Source organism: Glycine soja, chromosome 10 (genome assembly GCF_004193775.1).
Source record: "Glycine soja cultivar W05 chromosome 10, ASM419377v2, whole genome shotgun sequence".
In the NCBI taxonomy this organism is placed as follows: domain Eukaryota; kingdom Viridiplantae; phylum Streptophyta; class Magnoliopsida; order Fabales; family Fabaceae; genus Glycine; species Glycine soja.
The window spans coordinates 42172006-42192377 of record NC_041011.1 but is presented as its reverse complement, the minus strand read 5'-3'; the positions used below and the strand labels follow the sequence as shown (position 1 = coordinate 42192377).

Below are 20372 nucleotides of genomic sequence, written 5' to 3'. Positions count from 1 at the left end.
AAAGCCAAGACACATTAGTGGATTTTTCTTTTCCAACTTCTTCGTATTACTACATATAAATGTCTTCCAAAGTTGAAGATAAGGATCTTAATATAAATATCAAAATATTTAAAATTTATTTATGTAAAATTTTTAATATATTTTTTATTCTAACAAAATTAAAATGCGTTATATTTTTAAGTCAAAACTAGATTTAGATGAATTCTAATCTAATCTATCTGTCATTTTCTTTAATTTAAATTTTAAAATATAATTTATGAAGATTAAAAATTACCACAAATTATTAAAAAAAAAAATCAAAAGGCCATTTCTCCCAAAGCCATAACAGCCATCACAAAACACCACCCATTAAACCCATCACACCAGAGCACCTGCATCACCAAACACGAAACAGCACCTTCAAACTAAACTGTTCCCATCCGCCTCCAAACACGACCATCAAACCACCAAACACAAAACACGTTCGCCATTGTCGTTCCCACCATATGCAGCTCATGGAAATCTTGGTGCAGTAGCAATATGCCACTATCGCAACCCTCCTTTCACCTCAAAGGCTCACGCGTTCCTCTCTCCCTCAGATTTGCAACCCCAATGTCATCGCGCATCTCCACCACCACCATATCTGCCACCGCCCAAGCCTCCCAACACCCCCACCAGGCCACCCCAATCAATCATCACCACCAACAGATCTACATCGATGTTGAAGAGAGAGAGAAGAAGGTTTGGCTTGGGGTACAAAGATTGGAGAGACAGAGTAAGGGTCTGAACACATGTGAACGTTCAATTGGTAAATGGACTAATTTGTTTGCACAGTCATAGACACGTAAGTTTATCCGGCACATTATTGCGAGAAGAAAAAGATAAAAAAATTTACAAGAATGAATTTTATTTTTTTCCCCACCACATTTATTTCATTTAATGCTTGAATCTGAAATTTTGTTTAAAAGAATTAAACTTATTTTAACTTATATAAAAGTATTTAAAGTTATAAGCATATTTTGCATAAAAAATAATCATTTAATTTTATTATAAAACAATATATTTTATTACATTTAACCAAGAATATAATTTTAACAAATCTCAATAAATACAATAAATTATAATTTTCATTCAATTTATGTCACCCAAAAATTATATGAATACAAATATTTATATATAAGCCCACACCTTAAAAAAAATATACAATATGTATATATAATTTTTTAATGCAATTTCATTTCTTAAAAATCCTCTTCTTATCATTTTTTTGTCCTTTATTAATATACTAACTTCTATTTTTAATTTTTTATATACTGAGTTGTTGTATGTGTTTTTTATTTTATTAAAAAACAAACACTTTAAAGTTATTATAATAGATTTATTACATGTTAAACTCTCACTTACTTGAAAATTCATTTAACATAAACTTCTGAATATAACATATCAGATAAAACTAAATTTTTTATACTTCCTACCTACATGTCATTTTAATTTGAATAAAAAGAAAAACAATTTCAACCTATTTATAAAAAATATTGAATAATTATAATTTGAAAAAAAAAAATAGACACCTTTTAGTTATGGGCCCTGGGTGGTGACAACCTGCACTATGCCTAGGGCCGACCCTGGTTCCAGAGATACCAGAATATTAACAGTTCAGAGATCAATGCGTTCCAATAATCCCACCTGATTGAAATGGCAAGTAATCGATTTCGTTGAACGCATATTAGATCACAGTTTTCATGCCAGGACTTCAGAAGCAGCAAAAAGTAATAAGAAATACAACAAGAAAAGACTTCTCTTACATTCTTACTAGATAAAGTCGACTAACAAGAGACACAAATGCAAAGCCTAAATGTTATACAATAACTAATAAGAACTTTACAACAATCAATCAATAACAGTTGCCAATCAGTAATTATCCTATACATTGACCTTGGCAAAGCTACCACATCTACTTGTCCTTGTATACACCCATGTCTCAAGACCACTGACTCGTGTTAAATTAGATTAATCATATACCAGGCTCCCAGCGACCAAGGGTAGTTTCTAAATTAGTATTTCCTAGTCAAATTCAATTGTACATTCTTTCTTGCTCTTCAACCGAATCCTTAGCCACTTAAAAAATTCTACACAACCTACTCAATTCAGTTCTGCCTCATGCATGAGAAAAAGAAACAACTAATGCTACAAATATTTACACTACTGATACGCTGTGACATCACACTAAGCACCCGCAATCCATCCTCCACTTAACAAGCTCGCGAAGACTGCAAGCCAACAATTATTTATTCTTGCAAAAACAAACCTGTTGAGTTATTTAGCTAGCTCATATTAGGCACTACCTGCCTCATCTGATGAACTTCCAGCAGGACAAATTCTGCCAGCCTGAATTTCATCTTCACTGAACATGCTCTCTTCACTAGAATTGGAGAATGGACCCAGATCCTCATCCGTTAGCGAGCTAACTTTCTGTCTCCTCCTGACATCCTTCACTGCTCTTCCCTGAAGAGCAAGGCGCCTACGTTTTCGAGCTTTACGCTTGCCTTTAGGGAACTCTTCTTTTTGCAACTCAAAGTTCTTCCCTTCAACATCTTTTGCAGTTCTTCCCTTACCATATCCGTTATCATCAGACTCTTCCGCATCCAGTTTACGCCTTTTCCTATTAGAATTTGTCTGAAACATTGACTCATGTTTAGATTGAAAGGTTTTTAGACAGTACATATAGCAGCAATGTCACAGAAAGTAAACAAAGATAAAAGCAAGTCATCTTGTAACTAGTAAGGAAAGACGAAATGAGTAAAATTTGGTTGAAATGTGTTTAGTCCCCCACATTTACCCTCCACTCTCCTTTATTTCTCTCCAACCAAACACTAAATCATTAAATGAAGAAAATTTTAAGATATTGAAATTGGTTGATACAGAATCACACAGCAGGTTACACATGGCAGACATATGTAGTCCCCTTTTGCCATTTCCTTTACTCAAAATTCATAATAATATGAAGATAGATAGACAATGAGACAAACAGAAAGGAAATGGGGACCACATTGCAGCAGAAAGATCAAATAGGACTAACATCTCACATCCTGGCTAAAGTCAATGCTTTATGCGGCAATAATAAAAACAAGTGCAACCAAGCTTCCGATTGTTCACAAATTGATGTAACACAGAATTTTAAATAAAACATAATAGGATAATTTGGTAAGTCACAAATTAAATCCCTGTTGACAGGGTTTTTGAAAATGAAATCTTCATCATTATTCAATAAGCAATAGACAGTTGAAAAGTGATCATGACAATTGCAGCTGCATACCTTTGGACCACGATCAACCAACCTTGCCCATTCATGCCGGTTCCTCAAACAATCAAGAACAGCCTGAGAGTGACTTGAGTATGCATAACGCTCTCCATTATGCTTCCTCAAGTTATGCCAGTGCTGTGACAAAACACAAGAAAAACAACCGTTCAGAGTCACAGACAACCCATTTCAACACATGCCAATAAAAAAAATTAAAAAAAAAGAGTAGAAACCACAAAAACAACACTAATAAAGAACCATACCGGTAGCACAGCATTACAGAGTTCCTCATATGTCATACGCCTGCCTTTGCTCATAATATCATTGATTAAACCTGCATTTGGATACATATGTATAGTAAGAAACTATCCACAAATTGCTCGATAAACCCATGAATTATTTTTCTTTCCATTTTATGATTTAACAAAAAACATTAAATTGAAACTCAGATATTCAGTGTTTGCCTGCCTACAAATTACAAGCTATGAAGCATAACTCTCCTATTTGAAGTTCCTAACACATGTCAAACACTTCTCATTAGGTGTTTAATTAAAAAAATAATAATTTTTGTCAGACATTTGAGTTGACACTTCCATATGGATGGACACAAACTAATATTAAAAAATAATGTCTCAATTTTTTTCAGGTTTGTTATCATCGAAAAAACTTAAAAAGTTGGTTTAAGGCGAATATACATTTCTTAAAAAATATAACTTGATTTTCTTATTTGGGGGATTTCTGTAAAGAAACCAAGTTCTTCCGTTATAAAACTAATGTCTCTTACTTCCTCCATTCCAAAACTTTGGGTGTTTAAGGTTTTTGCACACAAATTAAGAAATATTTAATATATGCAGACTAAGACTACATTACCCTCATTTATTGTTTTACATTTTTCTATAATATTTTCAACCACTCTATTTATCCTCCTACGAAACAGTACTTTATACTACTACACTAAAAAAGTAACATAAATGCTCCATTATAGGTACCTTAAAACACAAAGTTATCAATACTCCATTAAAAAGGTATTAATTACTCAACTACATACAAGGACACAATTGGAAAAAATTGCACAATTATATATTGGAATTCTAAAACCACCAAAGTTTTGAAACAAAAATAAAAAGCTAAAACACCCAATGTTTTGGAATGGAGGGAGCAATATTCTTTTTGAGGCTCATTATTATTGAGAAAAACGTAAATATATATGTGGTGTCTTAGTGTCCTACATTTTAAACACTAGCTATGCCAAAGTCCATGCCTAGTAGATTACAAGAGATGGTCATGCTCAAACCTACATCACATATGGTTTATGATTGACTATATAAAAGTATTTTTTGCGATAAAACCTATATTGTATTTGTTCGGGAAAACCCCCTGCTTACACAATAAGGAACAAAGGATAGAACATACACAAAGACATATCACAAATAGAAATAGTGGAAGAACACAAATTAGCCTGATTCGACATTTCATACATCCACAAAACCATCTCAAAAGTGTTCTATCTCAAATAAGATTACAAGTTTTCTGGATAAACTTGAAAAACCCTCCCTAAATAATGTATCACCCTACAAACCTGATTCTCTCACATCTATCTCTTCTACTTGGATTCGTGAAACCCCCCCGCTTCAACTTAGGGTAGTTCTCCCATCTCATGAACCCCTTATTGTATAGTGATGGGTGTCTTCTAAAGACTTTTTGAATAAGAATCAATTAATTGTTTCTTATAATTCCAAGAATCACCTCCCTAGAAATTGTAACCACACATAAAATAGTTACAAACTTTCACTTATCAACTAATCATGTTTCAAAATTACTCAGTTGAGTTAATAGTTGGAAATTTGGAATTGGCATTGCCAACAATCTCTCAATTAAAATTTTCAACCCTCGTCATTAGCCTCTTAACTCCTGTCATCATGGAAGTTCATCACAACTATCTTAATTTTTTTTTTTTTCAAATCATGTTTCTGCTGCGCAAACTTTGGTTTGCTCCACGTCATACCTCTAATCTCAATGTTCCTCTATTAGTATTGGAGGGTGACACTACTTATATTTGCACCACTATTAGATGCCACCAACAAAACATGTCACTTAGCTTTCACATCACCAAGAAGATCTTCACAACACAAGGATCCACCATTAACATTATTTCAATTCAATAGTCATCTAACTGGTCACCTGGCCACACCATCAACTTTGATACCATTGTTGGAGGAAAAAAAAACCCATACACCAAAACAAGGACCAAAGGATAAAACACACACAAAACACACCACAAACAAAAACAGCGGAAGAGCACAAATTAACAATTAACGTGGTTCAACACCTCTTACCTACATCAACACAATTGTCTTACACACTATCTCAAATAAGATAGGTTTTTTGGACAAACTTAAAAAACCCTCCACAAATAGTGTCACCCAACAAATCTGAGTCCTCCACTCAAAAGCTACAAGAAATGATAAACATTCTCTCACTCACAAGAGACTCTCCAACATCTTTCGGATTCACAATCTCTTCTACTTAGGTATGTGATCTCCTCTTCAACTTGGGATGGTTCTTCTCATCTCAAGAACCTCTATTTATAGTGGTGGTGATGATGTTTGATACCATTGTTGGGTAAAAACCCACCACACACACACAAGGATCAAAGAATACAACACACAAAACCACACGACAAATAGAAATAGTAGAATGCAAAAATTAACATGGTTCGACACATCTTGCCTACGTCATCTCAAAAGTGTTTCACTATACCAAATAAGATTACAAGTTTTTTGGACAAACTTGAGAAACCTTCCCCAATAGTATATCACCCTACAAATCAATTCTCCCACTCAAAAATTACAAATCGTAAAAACTCACTCACAAGAGACCCTCTCACATCTCTTCTACTTGGGTTCATCTTGGGGTGGTTCTTCTCATCTCAAGAACTACTATTTTTAGTGGTGGTAATGAGTTTTGATACTGCTATTGGGGAAAATACCCCAGAACACACAATAAGGATCAAAAGAAAGAACACACAAAGCTATATCACAAATAGAAATAGAGGAAGAACACAAATTAACGTGATTCGACATCACTTGCCTACATCCACAAAACAGTCTCAAAAGTTTTAACAAGCTTTCTAGACAATTTAAAAACCCTCTCCAAATCGTGTATCACCCACAAATCCAACTTTTCCACTCAAAAATTGCAAAAAATGATAAACATTGTCTCACATCTCTTCTACTTGAGTACATGAACCCTCTTCAACTTGGGGTGGTTCTTTTCATCTCAAGAATCTCTATAGATAGTCGTGGTAATAACTTCTAATGAATTTTTTAATAAGCACTAATTAATTACTTCTTACGATTCAAAAGTCCCCTCCTCTTAGAAATTATCATCACACGCATACCAATAGACACAACCTTTCACTTATCAATTTATTATATCTAAAAATTCACTTGAATTAATGGTTGGAAATTTGGAATTGGCACTCCTAACAGCATTTGTCAATGTACCCCAAAACTGAAACTAAAGCTTAGATAACTGGATGAGTTTTAAAAGGCCAGCATTCAAAATTAGTAAAATCACTGTTTTATAAACCAACAATGTTTGATCTTATGTATAGTCCAGATATTAAATAACGGAAATGCATGATTTAAACAAACACAAAAATAGCATTCATTATTTCCCTGACAGGAAGCTACCAGGTAAGGTGCGATGAACTGGCCTTCCAGCAGTTGCTGTATCATCATCAGATACATTCCTAGGTGAGTTACGCATAGATGACAAATTCTGATCCTCCGGAGGGGAGGATGCATCGCTGTTTGCAATTCCAGAGGTGGAAGAAACAGTATTGTTTGTGATGGAGTTTGTCACTGCCATAGATGCAAGGCCTTCTTCCCTTGCAGGAGCATCTTCCACATATGACATATCTAGTTTCCTCTGATCAGACGAGGATGGACCCTTCTCCTTCTCTATCTTTTTAGCTTCATCTTCAAGTTCACGAGAACTGCCAGACCCAGGTCTAGATGCATCCTTGTGTTTTCGTCTAGATACCTGTGCAAATTATAATTTATAATGGAATTAGTCACATTACAGAGCCAAATTGATCATCTTTATTGTGAAAGCTTGTGAAAATTCTATAAATAAAATTGATTTAAGAAGCAAGATTTATGAATTTTATTTGTCAAAAAATCCTACCAAATAATGATCCTTTCCTCCACCCGATGTTCGCTTCATTAGCATGCTTGTAGCACTAGCAGAAGTCAACTGGGGCAAGCTACCTGCATGGCGTGCTCGGGGCACACGAGGTACACGAGGAGAACTATTCAGTTCTTGATGCAATAGAAGAGCAAGCTACCAACAAAAAAAAAGGGATAAGTTAATAGAGAAAAGGAAACAAGGAAGCATATTATGTAGAGAAACTTCTTCGAAACTTAAAGAAAAGTAGAAGTCCAGCTCATACCTCTTCATCACTCAGCATTGAAGAATTCGATATTGGAGAAGGATTCACTGATGATACATGACTTTGATTCAACTTGGAGGAAGTGTGGATGTTTGTTTGGTTAAGTTTTTCAACTTTCTGTGGCGCTGAAGATGAAATCTTATTCTGCACTTGTAAAACCTTCTGATGGTGCAATGATGCATTAGACTCACTAGAGCCTAATATACTTGCAGTCTGATGTATCAAAGGTTTAGAAGATGAAACATGAACAGAATCTCTGGCATCTGAATTCACTTGCTTTGGGACAGAATTTTGCATACTCCTGCTTGACTGCAATCCTTTTGAATTCGAATTCAAAGAGGATTTTGGTCGCTCTTTTACAGACTTCTTTTGATTTTCATCCCTGGCAGCATCACTTGGACAATTTTCATTCTTTGTGTGAATGTTACTATCAGCCATCACTCCATGCTTCGTAAAAGAATTAGGGATTTCAGTATCTTCAGATTTGATGTCATGACCCAATGATTTGGAGTTCATGGTTGATGAAGTTGGAGATGACTTTCCAACTTTAGGCAGACATCCAATTGCTTCGGATTTTGATGGATCTTTAGCAGCATCCAAACTGTCTTTTGTTTCTGTAAATCCCTTTTGTGTTTCGAAGGAACCTTCAGACCCCACCGGATCCTGTTTTCTTTGACAAAAATCACCAGATAATTCATTGGGTTTATTGGTATGATCAGCAGGTATTGGTTCTGATGAAATATCAAAACCACCCACCTTACTTTCACATGATGGTAAACTGGGAACTGGAGCATCATTCACTTTAACAATATCAGAAGTGTGGTCAGAAGGTTTATCATTGTTTTTTAGATCACTCATAGGAGAAGAATGAAAATTTGAGGGCTTCCTAAAATTATCAACATCATCTCTCCTCATCTTAACTTTGCATTTTGTAGAGCTAGAACGCATGTTACGGTCAAGATCTTGAGAAACTTGGTTATCCACAAGTTCTGGTGCAGAACCACAATGACCTTCTGTGCGAGGACTTGCTGCACTTCTTACTACTAAAGTATCGTCTGCGTTATCAGCTACCAAGCAATCTCCATCCTAGTTTACAGAAGCAATATATGTCATCAAAATGCAGTGTGATATCAAATCTAAAGGCATAAAAGACAAGACAAAATATCCATAAAATTATGCATGGATAAACCTATTAAAAATATTTTGAATGGTTAGAAATAAAATCTTCAGACATAGACTATGGCTCCCAAACTGAAACTTTAAGTAACCCATATTCTAGCAAGATTACAAGCTCAGTATCAAAAAAACTGATGCACTGATGGAAGATCCTATTCTTGGGGGAGGGAGGAATAAAGGCCTAGCATTTTCAGTTAGTACTTACGAGATATAAGAAGTTCTCTCAAATTTTGTTTTCTTAAACCCAGAACAAGTAGTATGCAATAATACAAGAACCTAGCAGAGCATGACCAATATCAATGCAACCATATTAAAAATAGAATGGACAGAAACAGAGCATCCCTAATTGACACATATGATAATCACAAAACAGAGATTTCATATGCCAATCTTTGATTTTGGCAGTGTCAGTAATCCATACCTTTTCTTTAACTGAAGCATTTCCAACATAGTTCTGCTTTAAAGATGATGTAACAGCATCATCAGTCTTGGAAGACATCTCAACCAAAGTAGGAGTTTTATGGCTAGCCTTCTCTTCTGCTACAACATCTCCAACAGAAACACCATGTTTAGTCATGTCAGGATATAATGGTTCTGAGGAGTCCTCGGTAGTTGTTAAGTTGTTATTTGGCTCCTCCATGGTAGTATCCACAGCTACATGATCATCAGAAACATGTTCTTGAACCACCATGTCTTTTAAGTTTTTGTTCTTTATGCTCCGAGTGTCAGCCTTGAAAATCTTTGATCCTCTATCCTCACAAAATTCCAATTGCTTTCCATCAGCGGTGGGCGTAACCACTAGTAAGCAAAACAAAGGAGAAAAGAGAAGAGTCAAGAAAAGTGCATGTCAAGCATGCCAAGATGTGAAACACCACCATAGCAGACGATGTTTGCTTATGGCCACATAATGAAACCAAAACACAGATAACTTTTATTCCTAGTAAAGTAACTAGCAATTCAATAACAGTTACAAAAGGAAATTTCTGAGCACAGATCTTGATGAAGATATGGACATTGGACTTTTAAGAAAATTCAATACAATGGTTTAAAAAAGCAGTATACCACCACAATTGCAGCCAGGTTTTAGGGTCTTTTTGACCGCCATTGCAATCACACCAGTCCACAGTATCAAGAAAAGCAACAAAACCGTCACAATTTTAATACAATGAATTTCCAAGATAACAATATCAAAAAGCAGAGCAAAATAAAAAAAAAGAAAAAAAAAACGAAATAACCTGTTTTGGAGGAATGCAGCGTTTTCTTCCTGGGATCTACCTCCCTGTCAGAAGTCCTAAGGCGTTTCTTCCCACTCCTCTCCTTGGAACTCGAATTCCCGACGAAATCCCCTTTGCTACGCTGACTGTTATGAACAACAGGTGGCCTCAGCAGAGTCCTCTCCTTCTTGACGTCACTGGGGACACGTGGTGGCACGTCCTCGCTCCCAAACTTGCCCGTGTCCGCGCCCTTGCCCTGGCCAGATCTCGTTTCAACCGAAGCCCCAACAGGGGAAGAAGTGTTCAACACAGGAGCAGCAGAAGCAATGTTGTTACCCTCTTTGGACAGAGAAACAAGAGCCCCAGCACCAGCCCCATTATCGTTACTATCATCTTTTGCTGGCCCGCCCTCGTTATCGTTATCATTATTCAAGAAAGGGAACTCATTGTACTTAAAACTGAACTTCTTAGGGACATACCCGCATGCCTTCCAGAGCTGGGGCGTGAAAATCGAGGAGGCGCTTTGGCCAGCGAAGATGGAAGGGTCTCCGCCCGGTGGGCCCTGAACATGGACCCGCTCCTCGATGGGCTTATCGGTCCAGAGCCTGGGCCTGGAGGGGAGGGCTTTTTTGTTGTCCATGGAAATGGTTTTTGTGGGGAGTTCCACGAGGAACTGCGCCACCTCGGTCTCCATGGGGTTGGTGGTGTTGGTGGTGGTGGTGGTGGTGTTGTTGCTGTTGCTGTTGTGCCTGGCCTTGCACTTGTCACATGCGAAGGTGTCGTCGCCCTTGACGTAGCGAGAGCAGCGCGTGTGGACCCACACGCCGCACTCGTCGCATTTGACCATCTCCTCGCCGTCGTCGAAGGTGACGCCGCAGATGCAGTCCACCGTCCAGGACCCGTCCACCCACTCGTCCGGCGGGTCAGAGCTCTGAGGGCGGTGCGATCGCCCCCCTTTCATAATTCTCGCGGTAATTGAGGGCACCGAAATGGGGAGCGACTTCAGGCGGTGAGGTTTTTGTGATTGGTACGGAGTGGGGAAGGTAACAGAAGGGGGAGACGAATCTCCGCTCTCAGTAGCAGCAGGGAACACCACAGAGGGAGAAGGTGAAGGTGGAAAAAATGAAGGGGATATTCGGGGTTGGGTATATATGACGTTTGGACTTGGATCGGACTCGTAAGAATCGGATCCACTTGACTCCGACCCGGTAGATACGGGTCCATTGTTCGAATCCATGCTTTGATCCATGATTGAAAAGGAAAACCACCCCCACCACCCGCCCACAGTAAAAATAAATAAATATATATATATATATATATATATTAAAAATTGTGGATGTAAAAAAAAAATATGAAACTAGTATGATTCTTGCATGTTTGCACAAGCTATAGGCTAAAAGAAATTCTTGATTGTGGTTTTGTCTATCATTTTTTCTTATAAGGACTAGGATGGATGATAAAAAGTTTGAAGAGATTTTATTTTAAAATCGATAGGAGATATTTCTATTTCACACTATATAAGATGTTGTGTGAAATTTGACATAGGTTAAGAAGGACGAAAACGAAGGTATTTTTTGTTGCTTGCGTGTAGCAAGTTGGAAGAAAGGGATCGGTGATGTTTTGACCTAAAATAGAAACAAGGGTTCTACTTCTCTCGATGTGTGATGTTGTGTGAGATTTGATGGAAACTATGAACAAGCGAAACAAAAGGTATTTCGTCACTTGTGTGTAGCAAGCGTCGAAACGAGAGATTTTCGAGTTTAGTGACGAGAATTGTGTGCAAGGGATCTGAGTTTGAGGTCTAAAAAGATCGATGAACTGGTTGAACAATACACGAGAAATAGTTAAATAGAACAAATATTTATTCACCCAATACATTTTCATTCAATAAATGAATCTATGTGAAGATAACACGCATACACGTAAAAAATTATTTTATTATATAATAAATGAATAAAATATGTAACTTTAACGGTTGTGTTTAAAATTATTAAATAATGTATTATTTTAGTTGTTTTAAAAAATAACTTCATGTTTGGAAATAATTTGTCAAAAGATTCCATTTGATATGAAAATTAGATAACTCTAAAGTTCAAAACACCTAGCATATGTGGAATAAGTACATATAATAAAAGGAAAAATCAATTCTTCTAAAATAAACAATTCACTTTAATCTTATTGGTAATTGGTCTTAATAAAATTACATCATCCATAAAAAAATATATGGAAAAAATGTTAATAACACATTATTTTAAATATTTTTTATTATTAACTTTAAAAAAAATTACAAAAAATCTCACTTCTTATTCTTATGAATCTCTCTTAATTTTATAATTTTCAATAGATTTTAAAGAATGTGTATTGAAAAAATAACTTGCTAACACTCCTCAAGTAAGTAACTTTGGTTTTTAATGTGGAAATTAATTAATTATATTACATGCACGTGTTTATTAAATTGTGAATGTGTTGGATTATCATTCATTGGTTTTCTTATCAAATTCATAGTATTCTGCAATTTTGCTATCGGTGAACAATTAAAAATAAAGTCTTCAATTTTTGACTCCTCTAAAATTAGCAATAATAAAATGAGTATTTTTAGTTGTTGATAAGAAAATCGACAAATAATATTTTGATGCATTAATATATATTTTTTATGCATGTGCATGTAATATCAACAATTAATCTTTTTATTAATGACTGGAATTATTTACTTTACCTTCTAAAGTTGATTATTAATTTACTTTAGAGTAGTCAAATTTTAAAATTCTACACCAATAGAATTAATTTTTACGAAATTCATAATTGAATTAAAAAACAAATTAGGTTATATTTTTTATCTTTTAATACAAAGATGAAAAATTTATGAGTCAAAATATTTTTAAGAAAATCTTAGCAACTTTTGGCAAAAGACTGAAATATTCATTTTCAGGATGGCTTTTAGAAGAAAATTTACGTAGTTTTTTTGTATTTATAAAAAAATTATAACTTTTTATCGGCCATTTTTAACTTGTCTCAAAAATTTGTTTACAAATTTTTAAAATTATTTTTTTAAACTTATTTTGATAATATGTTGCAGTTACATATGAAAATATGAATATGAAAGATATACGTTTTTTTCACCGAACGAAAGATAAACGTTACGAGAACTTTATAATATATATATATATATATATATATATATATATATATATATATATATATATATATATATATTCACTTTTCATTTTTTTATTGAAGACGTTAAAAGGAACCAAAATTGATAACGCAATTCATTGAATAATTTAAGCTAAATCAGAATTTGGGTACTTATTTATATTTTAGTCTTCTGTTTAATATGTTAAATTTAAAATGTTTTACTTTAATATCTCTGTTAGGTTGAATTGGTCATTTCCCCAGATTTTGACAGATGCTAATTTTGGTAGACATGACATATCTCGTACAATTTGTCCCATGTCGCTAAATTGATCAAATTAGCGTTAAAAAAATTAACAGAAAGTTCAGTTAAGTGTAATGGAGAAACTTCAAGGGATTCAAGTAAAGTTTTTTAAACACAAGAAATCAAATTTAAATCTTAATATAGATAAAGGATCAAAATTATAATTTAACTAATGATTTAATATGAAAAGTGAGTTGAATTTTAATAACTTAAACTAAATGTGTGATGTCTAACTGGAAATTTAATTAGTTGCATGCTTCTTGTTTTGTAATAAACCAAATTAATACTTGAGGGGAAAAACAGAGACCAAGTTAATATACTTATCTAAATTTTAAAAAACAAATACGTATGCCCAAATTATTATTTACTTGAGATTTTGTATTAGACTTGACCTGCATATATTAAAAGGCGTGATAATAGTAACAAAAAATGATGATGATAAATTTAAAATGATCCGACAAATGATTTTGCTTTTATATTTTCTTTATATTAGGGGGAGCAAATGACGGGTTTGGTCGGATTATGTATGAACTTAACTTGTTCTTAAATTTTGTTCAGACCAATTTTTTAAACCTCAACTGATCTTTAGAACAAGAATGATCTGATAATCTAAAAGTTAAATGAGAATGGATCAAGTCAGACCATCAAATTGGAGTCTTCTTGTATTTTCTATATTTCTATTAATAAGATTTAAGTTTGAATTGATGTTTTTTTATAAGACTTAATTTATAATATTTATTATATTAATTATTTTTATGCTAGAAATATTTATCATTAAAAGAAAAAAAATGTATTCACAAATAATTAAAAGAAATAGAAATATTAATGACAATAATATTTTTTTAAAAAATTATAAATTTAAGATAAATTTATTGATATCAACTAAATTAATTATTCTTTATAAAATAATTAAATAGTTGAGTTTTATATATAAGAATGAAGGATGGATGACTGAATTATGAGAAAGTTATCCACAAGCATGAAAGGATAACATTTCCGAGCATAATTTTCTACCAAAAAACAAGTTCCATTATAGTTAGGCCAATTTGGAAAAAAAAATGGCCTATAAAAACTTTATACAATTCATTTTTTAGGAGTGTTTTGTCTAATTTTCCATGATGAGGATTTTGATGTAATTTTTTTCCATTTATGATACTAAATGTATTTGTCTTTCTTTTAATATTTAATATTTACTTTATACGATATTAAGGTTTTTTAATGATTAGGAAGATATAATATTAATATGAAATAGGAAATTTTGACTAGATTATCTTAGAATAAAACAAAATACTTTTATTTAATAATTAAAGAAAACATTGTTTTTTATATTTTTTTTCAAAAGTCTTTCTATTTATGCCATCAAGTTCTTCATTAATGATGGCATGTGAATTCTAATAGTAAATCCTTTTCATTAATGTGTTGAGAAATTTCAAAATAATATTGAGGCAGTATAATTTATAGGAAAAAAATAATGGTAAGGATTTTTATGCAAATTTTGAAATTTTATAATATAAAATGCATTTGTTCGTTATTTAATATTTGCATTATAAAATATTAAAATCAAGTAAATGGTATTTTAGGAAAATAAAATATTAATGAAAAATTGGTCAACACTCATAATTCATAATAGATTGTGTTAAAATACAAAATAGTCAACTTATAATTAAGTTGACCTGAATATGAAAAAAATTTAAATATATAAAAAATGAAAATGATTTTTTATTTCAAATTATAATTTAATGTAATTTTTTTTCTTGGAAATACCTTATATGTTGATAATTTTGATAAACTACACTTGTAAAGGATATATAATTTCTATATAAAAGTCTTGCTCGTTAATGTCAAAAAAATGTTGATATATTGTTGTGGTGTTCTCATCTATTTAATACTATAACTAGATGAATACACATGTGTTCTGCACGGCCAAACAAAAAAAAGTAAACCATGAGATAAAGAGAAGTAAAAAACAAAAAGTAAAAAAATGGAAAAATAAATGAAACTAGTCGAACAACCCATATTAACCAAAAGTAACATATGAGCTGAGAAAAAATGGAGAGCGGTTTATATATATATTATCAACCTCGAATCGGTGAATATAATTTTATAATCTAAACTTTTATACTTGCATTTTAATATTTAAACTTTAACAAAATTTAACATATTTAGAAATATAATTGTTAATTTTTAAAAAAATTTAACACGCAACATATATTTTTTTAAATTTAGTATACATAACCTTAAGTTAGAATTTAAAATATATTGTTATCATTTATTTATTTAAATTGTCATTATTGTACATTGTAACATAATCTAATATATAAGTTCAAAATTGTATGAGTTGTCAAGTCAATCGGGTTATCGGTTCGAAGTCGAGTCACTTCGAGTATGAATGGGTCACATCAAATCATATGCACACTCGTTACAGCATGCATCTGAAATCAATGAGACTCGAGTCCGGATAACTATGAACAAAAATATTTGTGGAAATATATTTTATAGCATTTAATGAGAATTGAATGAAAAAATAAAAACAATACATGTGCATTAATATGTATTAATTGATGAGAATAAAATTGAATATATATATATATATATATATATTAAAGTATGTGCATTAATATACATTAATTGAGTTAAATAAAAATTGAAATTAATATTTAAATATATTTTTTATTTTCAAATGTTTTGAAGCAAAGTATGAACTTGTTATGTGCATGTCTATTTCAACATGTGTCTCGGACCAGTTGAACTCCCCTGATAATTATGGATAGGGGTATTTGTGAAAATATATTTTGCAACATTTGATGAGTAATTGAATGAGAAAAATAAATAAATATAATAGGCATTAATTGATGGGAAAAAAATAAATAAAAAAATATCAAAACATATTAACATACATTAGTGGAGTTAAATAAAATTTGAAATTAATATTATATATCTGAAATATGAACAAATAATGTTTCATTTTAAATTTGATGTTTAAATATACATTTATTTTCAAATGTTACATTTTATTAATAATAAATAAATAGACAATTGATGTTAATGGGACGGTGGAGGGACCACACTCAATGAGCAATGAAGTAAATTTTGTGTTGCCAAAGACTTGAAGAAAAATAACACAATTAGATATTGATTTTGATGATCATATTAGGATATATTGTTATGTTATTTATGTTTAACAATTTTTATATAAAAATTAGCTAGATGTTTGTTTAGGTTAATTTTGATGATCATACTAGGCTTCAAAACATTTTATTCCTCAATTTTATTGTTGTTCATTCTAGTATATTTCACTAAGAAATTATTTTTCTTGATAAAGATTTGTCTATAAATATTTTGTCTTTTTACTTCCAATAACGATTTTTTTTCTTTCAATTTGTCTTGTGTTTTAAGGTTAAAAATGATGATGTAAATGAAATATTTATAAATTTATCATATAATATTATCATACACTAAATATTTTTGACATAAAAATAGTATCAATTGTAAAATAAGTAAAAAAAAATATTAATAAAAGTAAATAACTTACATAATATTATTAATGATTAATATTTTTTTGCTGAATATTAATTATTGATACTAATAATAGAAAAATGTTATTTAAGTGTACTATTGATTTACGCTTTTATATTAAACACATTATTTTATTTTTATGTAAGTTGTTTATTAAATATATAGTTAAATCATGTAATCATATTTAATTATTAGGGTATAAGTGACATGAATCGGTTTTAGTTAGTATAGTTTAATATGAGCATATAATTGGGTTGGGTACATTTTATTTTTGGTTAAGCAATCTGACTTGACTTTAATCAACATGATTTGAATTGGATAATCAAATCAATTAATTAAAATTCAAAATTAAAGTATTTAAATATGTAATCGTTAACTAAACATAAATCATATTTAGTTATTAGGGATGTAAGACATGAATTGAATTTAGTTAGTATAGTTTAAGATTCACCTAATCAACACATAATTGAGTTGTGTATGTTATTTTTTTGGCTAAGGAACCTAAACTGACTTTAATTAAGATTGTTTGGGTTGAATAATCAAGTCGATTAATTAAAATTCAAAATTAAAACAATTAAATATGCAAAAGATGATTAAACATTAATCATGCACAATCAAAATTAAGTATACATTTAAGTTTAGACCACTTCAACTCAACACACAACCATAAATTAGTCATGTTATCAAAACTCAAATGCATGTCTAAAACAGATTTAAATATGTTTTTAATCTCTCAAATTACTTGTGTCTTTTAGTATTTTGAATTTTGAAAATGTTTTTTTAGTCGATTTTGATGTAAGAAAATTGTCATAAATTGTGCATTCAAACTACTACAAATTGGTCACAAAAGACTAAAAAACATTTTGCAAATTTAAATGACTGAAAAATATATATTTGAATAACTAAAAAAATAGCTTTCAAAATTCAGGGACTAAAAACATATTTACGCCTCTAAATTATAACAAGTCCAACTCTCCAAATCCAACACTATCATGAGAAAAATTAATGTTTCAAATGACATAATATATGTCACAAACAACATTAACAATTGCTCGAATGACATAATATACCAATACTACAACAACAATAATAAATTAACATAATAATATACTCAATTATACAAACGCTTCATGTTTGGTTCTAACAAGATTCGAAGGTAAATCTTCTCATCAACGTTTATAACATAAGTTCAAATAAGTTGTTTATAACATCATATAAAATATGATAAGTAGGAAAATAATGTGTTGTATTGGTTGTGAATTATGTGACACTTTTAGATGATGGAGTGAAGGATTTGATATTCACTTTGTGCAATGTGCATGTGGCACATTAGGTATTGCAAATTGTGTGGGGTATATCTTGAGATATATCTTGTGTGTTTGTTTCTTGAATATTGTGTCCATCTTTTTTGTTGATGGTAAATGGGATGATTGGATATTACTAAGATATTAAGATCTTAGTAAAATATTATTGAGCCTTAAGTGAAATTAAAATGACAAATATATATATATATATATATATATATAAACACACACATGTTAGATACACTTAGTAATGGTGATTAACTATGATTGTTGGGATGAGGACAGATAAGTCACGTATTGGTGCATACGGGGGTGGAAGTGTTAGCTTGCTTATGGCATTAGAAATGTTGAGCTAAGTGTGAGAATGTTGGAGTAACTCAATGTATCTAACCAAAGTCTAGGTAGTATTTCCTATTAGAATTTGACTATCTTGATTAATTACTCTTGCATTTTGATATTCTGACTAGGTGTGATAATTTTTGACGATTTTTTAACCGCAAAAAAATACAAGAAAATAAAATATACTATAAATAGTGTCACAGGGTTGTTAACAATGAATTTGGACAGAAATGATTGAAACATTGAATTAGAAAAAGTTTGGAAAAAAAAATAATCTTTAAAAAGTTAAAGGACCAAAATCATAAAAATAAAAAAGTTAGAGGACTGAAAACATAATTTACTCTATGAATATTGTGGTACATATCATGAATAAATCAATTAGGAACATGTTTAATATGAGGTCTTGTGCTTATCATCAGTGAGGTTGCACTTAGCATCACCATGAGAGGGTTAAAATTCAATCTCTAGAGATCTTTTATTGAGCGTTTTGGCATGGTCCCTTAATGTAACATCACAAAGCCTCAATTCGCATATATGCTTTGATTGACTCATGCTTAGTGCAAATTGAGTCACACTTGAAAATGAGTCTATTGGTTTATTATAAAATTTACATGCTTGCAATGAAGAAATAATTAATGAAGTGTGATGAGAAAAATAAAAGTTTGACATCTTAATAGTTTGGATAAAATTGTTTGATGAGTATAGTATATCATACTAAAAAGCAACGTGGAATTTATTATAAAATAATTTATCAAAATTCGTATATTTTTTAGGCTAAATTACAATTTTGATACTTCTATTATTCAAAATAAATGATTTTGTTCATTCCATTAGTTGGTTATTGACATGATGTTTATGTGAAAAAAGATTAAATGAAGTGAAAAATATAAAAAATGTCTTAATAAAAAACTGAACTTATAATCCTTTATTATTCGTAAACAAGGTTATAAACCACTAACACACTTACTTTGTTTAATTAATTATATTAACATTATTTTTTATCATTAGTTAAAAGTTATTATTTTTTAAAAATTTATAAATTAAAAAATATTTAATATATAAATATTTTTAATTTTATTTTATATCATTTTATATATTTTTTTAATATTTTATTTTTATTTTACCAAATTATAATTAAATTTCATAAATTAATATGTAAATTATTTACAATTTTTTTTTGTAAACTTATTATTTTTATTCTAATTATTTACTTAAAATTAAAAATTTACATATTAAATGTTATTTAATTTATAAATTTTGATAGTTTGAAAAAAAATAATTCTTGAATAATAATACATAAAAATAATGTTAAATATATTTAAATTAAACAAGACAAGTGTTTTATTGTCTTGTCTATAAATAATTTCAAATAAATAATCATAGTAAAAATAATCACTATATTAAAATTAATTAACAAAAAAATGTGCAAATAATTTACATATTAATTTATAAAATTTAATTATAAATGGATAAAATAAAAATAAAAATATGTAAATTATTCAATATATATATATATATATATATATGATATAACATAAAATTAAAAATATTTATACATTAAATATTTTTTAATTTATAGATTTTGATAATTTGGAAAAAAAATTAATAACTCTTGACTAATGATATAGAAAAAATAATGTTAATATATTTA

General features: G+C 30.8%; 1 protein-coding gene across 1 annotated transcript; it reads right to left on the bottom strand.

The window, feature by feature from the left end:
• Nucleotides 1-1752: 1752 nt before the first annotated feature.
• Nucleotides 1753-11330, bottom strand: LOC114369917. The gene is made up of 8 exons (XM_028327197.1): nucleotides 10148-11330; nucleotides 9334-9710; nucleotides 7737-8822; nucleotides 7472-7627; nucleotides 6976-7327; nucleotides 3544-3614; nucleotides 3296-3418; nucleotides 1753-2655 (listed from the first exon to the last, which is right to left on the bottom strand). Exons 1-8 carry the CDS (start codon nucleotides 11085-11087, stop codon nucleotides 2314-2316), a joined length of 3447 nt encoding a protein of 1148 aa, XP_028182998.1. The 5' UTR covers nucleotides 11088-11330; the 3' UTR covers nucleotides 1753-2313.
• Between the last annotated feature and the right edge of the window lie 9042 nt (nucleotides 11331-20372).